The following is a 9,422-nucleotide window of genomic DNA, read 5'->3' on the forward strand; positions in this document are numbered from 1 at the left end:
GAGCGGTTGCCTTTGCGGTGGGGATGAACTGGAAAAGGCCAAGGAAACCTGCGAGGGTATTCTGTTATCTTGCTGGGATCGCAGGCATTTATAGGAAGGCGTCTAGGTACACATTTAAGATCTTTCCACTTCACAGTAAGTAAAATATACCTCAATTAAGAGAGGAAGAGAGAGAGAGAGAACGAGAGGAGAGAATATGATGACAGCAAGTTAACAAACCCTTCAAGTGTTACCAGAAGGGGCACAGAGGGAAATGAGGGGGTCAAAGGAGGATGTCTGCTGCAGTTTGGTTTGGGTTGTAGGTGGGAGATACTGTAGTGTGTGTGTGTGTGTGAGAGAGTGAGTGAGTGTGTGTGTGTGTGTGTGTGTGTGTGTGTGTGTCCGCATTCGTGCGCTGAACCAAGGCAGAGAGGGCAAGTTCAAGTAGTGCCTCACCCGGGAGTGAGAGGCGTCGTCTCAGTGCCGTGTGTGCCTTCCCCAGCAGCAGGCACACACATCCTAAGGTGCACAGCGTGCACACTTCACAGTAAGAGTCACAGAGGGAAAGCATGTCGCTACCACAGCAGGGCAAGTATCTGAGACCACGTGTAAGTTCTATTCCCGTGTCTCAGTAGAGTGTACGTACCAGCAGAGCGGCTTTGTTCTCACACTGCCCACAAACCTTCCCTCTTATCTTGGGCTTCTCTCTTTCAGAAAAATTTGCTATTTGATAATTAAGAGCTTGTCTCACTGGCTCTGGAAGAAAAAAAAAGTCAGATTAATCACTTTCCAATATGATGTTTAGATTTCCCAATGATCAAGTAATTAATGAAACTATGCATATTTCTAAATTATCAAATACTGTTTAAATACTAGTTGGCCAGTAAGCATGGCATGTAGCCAAGCCTAATCCTCCCAGTAGGCTGAGGAGCCCACAGTCCCCTTCCTGTGACCATAGGCCACACATATTCACCCATATCCACTCTGCTTAAAATTCACTTAAACTGGGCATGTACAATTATAGAACGTAGTGAGTGTTAAAAACTATGTTCTTGCCCGACCGGTGTGGCTCAGTGGTTGAGCGTAGACCTATGAACCAGGAAGACACGGTTCAATTCCAGGTCAGGGCACACGCCTGGGTTGCAGGCTTGATCCCAGTGTGGGGCGTGCAGGAGGCAGCCAATCAGTGATTTTCTCTCATCATTGATTATTTCTCTCTCTCTCCCTCTCCTTTCCTCTCTGAAATCAATAAAAATATATATATTTTAAAAACACACACTAAAAAACTATGCTCTTGATAGAATACCTGTGGCATTCTGCCACAGCTCCAGATCAAACTGAAGCCCACACAGAACTTCTATACTAAATGTTATACATTTCTAGAACTTGTTCTGCCAAATCATCTTAGCCATTCAAATCAAATGTGTTTGTCCTCTATTAAAAAGTCTTATTTTATTTGGAATTATGTATTCAATATTAATTTAGGTTTTTGTTGTCAAAATATATTAAAATATAAATACATTTTTCAATATTGCCTTAATTTCCTAGAGTAAATTTTAATTTATAATTTAAAATTTATAATTATCCTAGTTAAAAGATTACATTAATAAACTTTAAGGACCAGTGCTATGAAAGTCCTCACTATGAAAAATGCTATATTATAATCATATTCTAAGTTGATATTCTTTGTAAATAAACTAATCCCCCCTCCACTACAAACAAGCATATGTAAAATGTATTTTGAGTATCAAAGATAGAGAGTCATCATTTGAGGGTTTGGAATCTTTATATTGCATTAACAACTCTAGCACTTTAATTTTCTATGTAATTCAAATGTAAAAGAAATTGTATCTGTAGCAACTAATAATACAATGGTAAACTGTTTACCTTGAAGCTTCTCCTTCAGTAATTTTAATCTCACTTTTCCAGGAGAATGCTATATCAATGAAATAGATACTATTTGTTAGGTATACATTCTCTTATTCAAAGAAAGTTTAAGTCATTACCAAAAATAAAGTTATAAAATTTTGGTGCATCTTGAACAAAACAAATGTTTTGAAAGAATAATATAAAATTAAAGATCCTCATTAAAGCATAAGTAGACCTTGTAATTAAGTTGATACAAATTTATAAAAAAGAAAATAAATTTTGGAAATACATAAAAACAGTCTTTTAAAACACCATAAATTATTAATGAGACTAAGTTATCTTATGTTAAACAAATATCATTATATATCATCAAATGATTTTAGGAAAGCACTGCTATTCAAATATTATGAAAGCTTTTCTAGCTCTGATCTTTCTAAAAGACACAAAGTCTAATATTTGCATAGACTGGATCTAAACTGAATTATGACTGAGCTACTCTGCTAATATACTGTAGGAGTCAATATTATTATCTTATTTGACCAATTTAGAGAACCACATATTTAAGCAGCATAGACTTAACCTCCAAATGTATTATTTGTGCTCCTTGACTTTCCCAATTGTAGAAAAAAAATGGTAGATAAGACTCACTGCTAGGTATTTCAGATGAATATTCACTTAAAATCCTGGGATCTTAAGATTTAAATATGTAACACAGACTGGCCAATTGCACATACTTGCCTTGGACATTAAAACAAACACTGGAAGTACACAGGTAAACATGGAGGAGCGTGCACAGCTACACAGACGATGTCAGTTCATGCCTACTCTTCAATCTGCAATTTGCAAACTCAATTGCCCAATTTGTACATGAGAATATGGGAACAATAGTTGCCTCTATGTCGATGGCTGTACCAACCAACCACAGTCATGTGAAAATTTAGGCCTAATTATTCTCAGTGAAGCTAGTGGTTTTGCTTCAAAAGGGCATTTGTTATTCATGTTCTTTAAGTAGTTATTCAGATGCTATGTACCAACACAGCAGAAAAGAAAATGGGATTGAAATAATCAATTTTTGGTGAATACAACTTTTATTTTCAAACTTGCAATATTATAAAAGTTACAGATAAATTAATCTCAGGTTTATAACCAAAGTATCCAATATTTCTACCTTAATGATATGTCTGAATTGTAACATGATCAATGTGGTTACAGGCTACCCGGGCAGAGGATTTGCTAAAGCAAACCAAAGCTATTATTAGGGATATTTTATCCTTTGTTTTTAGTATGATAAACAATATTTTTCTGCTCTATAATATGGTCATACTAATTTCAAATGACTCAAACTGAATAAAAAATATTTCAATGAAATATTTTTCTAGCTGCTATTTTTAGGCAAATAGAATTTCCTCCTAAGATTGATTTTTTAAAATATATTTTTATTGATTTTAGAGAGAGAGGGAGAGAAACATTGTTGTGGGAGAGAAATGTCAATCGTTTGTCTCCTGTATGCACCCCAACTGGGGATGGAACCCACATCCTGGGCATTTTCCCTGACTGGGAATCAAATTGGTGACCTTTTTGTGCATGGGGCGATGCTCCACCAACTGAGCCACACTGGCCAGGGCTTCCGAAGTCTGGTTTTTATCTGTTTGAGGAAGCATTGAGGGTGGGGTAGGGCTGGACTAGCGATACACACACACACACACACACACACACACACACACATGCATATATGTACACACATGCACATATATAACTATATGTATATGCATATATATGTATATCTAAATAACTGAAATTCAATACACTAAAGCCTATGCCTTATTAACCCACTTACCTTCCACCAGCAGATGTTGAAGGGGTGCCGTCAGGGATCAGGGCAGTTTAGTGGCTCTACCACACAGACATGCCAGTTGGGCAATTGGGGTCAGACTGTGCTGTCATCAATGGCCTCCCTGGCATTCGCAGATGCCTCCAAACCCCCTTCAATGCCCTCATCTGCCATGCGGTGCCCACAATCCTCCCACGAGCCACCTTTACAAATATTCTTAATCCAATCTTAGCTACTTGACCTTTGCCATTCCCTACTGTTTGTCCTTCTAGGCTCCTCTGCTATTCCATGGAGCCCTTTTGAAAGAGTCATTTAACTATCTTATGCTTTAAATCTTTCAAAAAAATCTCTCTTCCAAAAGTTCACATTACCTGGACCCACCTTTCCTCTGACACAACCTCCTCCACAGAACTTTCCGGAGGAACTAGGTCCATTTCTACTCCCTTTCACTCACCAGAAGAAAAGTGTTTTGTTTTTTCCCTGTTTGCTCCTTAGTGCTGTCTCATCATTCTGCCTCTACTAAAAGTTCTCCCCACCCACTTACTGCATTTATTAATATCTAGGATCTCCATCCACCAGAACATCAGCAATCTACCCAGTATTTCTCTCCATCATATTTCTGGGTGATGATTGAGGAGACTACAATATCCATGTTCAACTGACATCCTAAAGCTGAAACCCTCCAACATACTGACAAGCATGAGCATCTAAATGTCTCTTTGACCATGATGACCAAACCTTGAATGTAAGTGGCAATCCGTATGGCTGATCCTTCAAACTCAGAGTTCCGCAGTGCTAACCACGATCACCTTACCTCCTTCCTCTTAACCCCCATAGCTGCCTACCGCTGTGATGACATAATACTAACTGAGTCCCTTATAAATCCATGCCGAACAACCCCAGTGAGCTCTTACGGCTCTTCAGCAATCCATGTATTCATTTGCTGCTAATCCTCAATCAAGATTCCCACAGTGGACACTCCAAACCTTCTCCATTCCAAAAAATTAAATTCGCCCCATTTTCCTTCCTTAATCTGAGCAGATGGTCTTACCTTCAAAGTTACTAAGAATGCTGAGGTCTTCCCAGGCAGTGTTCCACAGCATCCTCTGCCTCACCCCCTTGTCAAACAAAACCTCTAAAATGTTACCTTTACCGCCACTTGTTTGCCCTTCCATCTTTCTGGTCTCAGAAAAAAATGCATTCTTCTTCCCTTGGCTGAGTTCTCCTTACTGAGCTGCCTCTTCAAAGACAACACCCCCAGAAACTGGCACTTCCCTCACTTGCATCTTTAATCTTTACTCCATTTTGCAAATCCATCTCTCAACTACAAACTAACTCATCTCTACATCTAATAATGACCCAATCATCAAACCAAATTCAGTGTTTCTAGAAATCCTCATTCCCCATAAATAGACATTTTAATGTGATTTTCAGTTGATGTTACAATTGGTTTCACACCTAGTATCTCACACATTGCTAAAGACTCTGTGAAGTAATTAACAAGTATCATTATGCATGTTTACAAACATAGTGACAAAAACTCAGAAAGGTCAAATGACTTGCCTGAAAATCACAAAGCTAAATGAAATGAGTGAGGAATTTAGTCTAAACAGGGTTTCTTGATGTTGGCCAAAATAATTCTTTGCTAAGAGAGCTGTCCTATACTGTAGGATGTATAGCAGCACTCCTGGCCTGTAGCCATTACATACCATTAGCAAAACAAACAAACAAACAAACAAAAAAGCTCTCATTAGTGAGATCAAATGTCTCCAAACATTGTCAGTGTCTCCTGGGTGAGGGGGAGAAACTCTGGCCTAAAACTAGACTCAAAACTTCTCCACTACACAATGTATCAGACAAGGTTGACTTCTCCATATTTTCTAAAAACACCCTCCTTCACTTTCCCCTTCTATGAAATTACATTATTTTGATTCTACTCCCACCGTTCTTTCTCTTCTCAGGCTCCCTACACCGCAGAGCTGGCGAATTATCTTAGAGCCAGCCTGCAAGCCTGCCTTTCAAATCCTGGCCCTGATGCCTGACCTTGAGCAAGTTACTCATTTGATGTTAAATGACTTCATCTGTGGAACTAGAAAAATAACCACTGCCTTTTAAGAGTGATATAAGCACTTAATGAGATAAAACAGACAAAGCAGCTAAACTGTTGACTGGTGTAAAACAGCGAGTAAATATTCAAGCTCCCTTTGCCTCCATATACCTGGAGCTTCACCCTTCACACCTGCCCCTCTGCAGCTTTATCCTTTATACCTTTGTTCTGCTTTTTATAGATTCTTAGGAACCACATTTACTCTCACAGCTCAGCTTCTACGAGCACATGAGAATTCAAATAAAAACTCTAAATCTTGCCCTAGCCGGTTTTGCTCAGTGTTTAGAGCATCAGCCCGTGGACTGAAGGATCAAGGGTTTGATTCTGGTCAAGCCCCAGTTGGGGCGGGAAGCAACCAGTGTGTCTCTCTCACATCAATGTTTCCCTCTCTCTCTCTGTCTTTCCCCCTCCCTTCCAACTCTCTCTAAAAATCAATGGAAAAAAATATCCTAAATCAAATAAAAACTCTAAATCTCTGAAATTTGTTAAAAAGGTTGAACTTAAATGTTCTGACCAAAAAGAAAAAGAGAGAGAAAAATATGTGAGGTGATAGATTATTAATTAATTCAGCATGGCAGGGGATACTTTTACAACATATATGGATATTGAATAATCATACTGTACACTTAAAATATGTTACAATTTTGTCATTATACCTAAATAAAGCTGGGCGAAAGGAAAGAAGGAGGAGAGAGAGGGAGAGAAGCAGTTCTAAGTCAATATCCCAGAACTCTTTTTCTAACTTCTTTCTTTATTCTATCTCCTAAGGCTGCAATATCAATTATATATTTGACTTATTCCTTTCCTTTCTCAGTGCTTTTTTAGTTCCATATATCCTTTGTAATTCTTCTGCTACATTTTAAGTTATACGCTTCTCATCAGAATCTCTAGATTCTTTTAAAGATTTCTCTGCCTCTATAACCATTGGTCTCCAAAGTAGCATGTATGCACATCTGAGGGAGCTCAGGAATAGAGCAGAGAAAACCAAAGAAAGATCTATTTATGTTCATATTATCCTTGATTAATATCTATATTGTACTTTATAATACACATGATATATTAATATACAAGTATATATGTATATATACATATATACACATATATACATATATGTAATTGAATTCTATTTATAAATAAAGAGTTCATGGGCACAAAGCTGTGCTCAAAATATATTCTTTATTAATGTAATGCATGATCAAAACAGTTTGGATATCATTTGCTCTATATTTATAAACTTAAAATGCACTGGATATCTGGACAAAATCAACCATTATAAAGCATCACCCTAATCTTGCTGTCCTCCTGCTCCAAAGCTGTCAGGGATTTCCATTCAGCCAATGAAAACAATCAAGAAGCCTGAGTCTGGTATTTAAGGCTTTCCCTCCTGTCCTAGCTCACCTGATGTACCCACCCACCTTCTACAGCACCCAACCCCCCAAGCTTTCATCCTTCAACTCAATTATGAAGATTATGGGGACTAGCATTATGATTTATTCATCACTGTTTTCTTACAAACACATCTAGTAGACTTTCAAATATTTGCAGAACTAAACTATTATTTCTCAAGCACAGATGGCTATACACTTAATAGTTATGGCAAAAATTACATCCTGATTTTTTCTATCAATATTTTATATGTCATTGTCTTCCACATTAGATGAGGATCTCCTGGAGAACAAGGATAATTCACTACATGACAAAGAAGGCACTTAATAAATACTAAAGAATAGCCTGGCTGGTGTGACTCAGTGGTTGAGCATTGACCTATGAACCAGGAGGTAACAGTTCGATTCCTGGTCAGGGCACATGCCTGGCTTCAGGCTCGACCCCGTAGGGGGCAACCAATCAATGAATCTCTCTCATCATTGATGTTTCTAGCTCTCTCTCCCTCTCCCTTCCTCTCTGAAATCAATAAAATGTATTTTAAGAATAAAAATAAATACTAAAGAATGAATTAGATAAGAATCACAGAGTCAGCATTTTTAATACATTATATTTACAGTAGCATCCAAAACATGGAACACTATATCTCAGAAAGATAATAAAAAATGGAAGGTGGGTTATCAACTTTTAATCCAAAAATTAAAGAAACATATTTCAGTAATATAAAATGCTTTTTCAAAGCCAAAAAGTTTAGAAGCACCAAGCAACATGTTTGCAGATGCCAACGGCCCAATGAAAGTTTAATAACAAGTATATCAAAATAAAAGCTATATAAGTTAAAACTCACAAAGTCATGGATCTTGTACTAAAGAATTCAGAAGCAAAACAGTTTTCTTTATAGAAAGGCACTCATCTGGCTTTAATCATACATATAATACAATGTTATTTTATAATACACTAGAGGCCTGGTGCATGAAATCCATGAGCAGGTACGGTCCCTAGGCCTGGCCTGCAATCAAGGCCATCTTCCCTGGCTGCCGGCAGCCAGCCCACCACCCGCCACCACCCACCTCCGGTTCCACATTCACCATCTTGCATCCATCGTGGGCCTGGCCCAGGATAAACTTTGAGCCTGTGTAGGAGACTGTGATCCCCCCCAGTGGAGACCTATTCACAGGAGGTGCTTTTGTGTGGAATTTCTTACATGGTAAGGTATGGGGTGTGGGCCCCATGCCTGAGAGAGTTCCAGGGGGCCATGGCACTATCAGGGTCATTCTGGTCACACCTGAAGGTTCACTACATTTATTCGCTGGAGGATTCTACTTGCAGGGTCCTGGGGCATGACAACCTATCCCACAAAAAGGTCCCATTAGCTTTCAGGTTGCATCACCACTGAGGAGGGTAAGATCAGGTGCTTTAAGCAGAGAACATGGAATTAGAATTGGGGTTAGAATTCAGCAGCATCAGGAGACAGGTTCCTCAACAACCCACCTAACCAACACCTGCTACCTTGCTGAAGGTTTCTCCCTCCCCTTCAGAGAACAGGTGGGGAGGAGTGAGGAACAACTGTCTGCAGCTGTGGGCAAACCTGTGTCTCGGCTGCCGGAAAGAATACCAGCTGGCCAGGGAAAGAATGCCAGCTGGCCGTGGGGAGGGACCAAGAGGTTGGCCATTCCTGCCAGCTTGCTGGTCCCACCCCCACGCCGCCACCTACTCCCGGGCGATTGGAGCCTGCCAGCCAGGGGAAGGGACTGAGGTTGGCCAGCAGGCCCAGATAGGACAGTTGGGGCCTGCAGGCTGGGGGCAGCTCCTGCGTTGAGCGCCTGCCCCCTGGTGGTCAGTGTGCATCATAGCAACTGGTTATTCCACTGTTCAGTAGATTTGCATATTACCTTTTTATTATATAGGATAGTAAAGATCAAGTAATTCTATAGCTGGGAAACCTGTAAGTAGTTTTCCCTTGGGAATCTTCACATATATAATCAACAGGAGATGGGTAATAATTATTATTTAAGCAGAACATCAACCTATTAAGCAAATGCGATATAATGAAAAGGCAGAAAAAAGTCTGTCCCTTGGTTACATCAAATAACCTGAATATAGAACCACATAGTTCTATTTCACATACTTGAAACCAGAACTGAACTGAATGAGAAAAATTAGTTTAAAAAATTCAACTTAAAGTGACTTTCTAAAAATCAACTTGCAGATGGAAAACAAAAACATATCTGAATATGGAAGTTCTATATAACC

At 39.1% G+C, this 9,422-nt stretch overlaps 1 protein-coding gene across 1 annotated transcript in view; it reads right to left on the bottom strand.

Annotated features, from left to right (window-relative positions):
• ZBBX (zinc finger, B-box domain containing) overlaps positions 1-9,422 on the bottom strand; it is a 90,956-nt gene that overhangs the window by 77,397 nt on the left and 4,137 nt on the right. The window contains exons 3-4 of the mRNA XM_015570757.1: positions 9,298-9,314; positions 626-735 (exon numbers count right to left, since the gene is read on the bottom strand). Of these exons, the coding sequence (XP_015426243.1) occupies positions 626-735; positions 9,298-9,314 (127 nt within the window). The remainder of the gene's footprint in view (positions 1-625; positions 736-9,297; positions 9,315-9,422) is intronic.

Source organism: Myotis davidii, unplaced genomic scaffold (genome assembly GCF_000327345.1).
Source record: "Myotis davidii unplaced genomic scaffold, ASM32734v1 scaffold1307, whole genome shotgun sequence".
NCBI lineage: Eukaryota > Metazoa > Chordata > Mammalia > Chiroptera > Vespertilionidae > Myotis > Myotis davidii.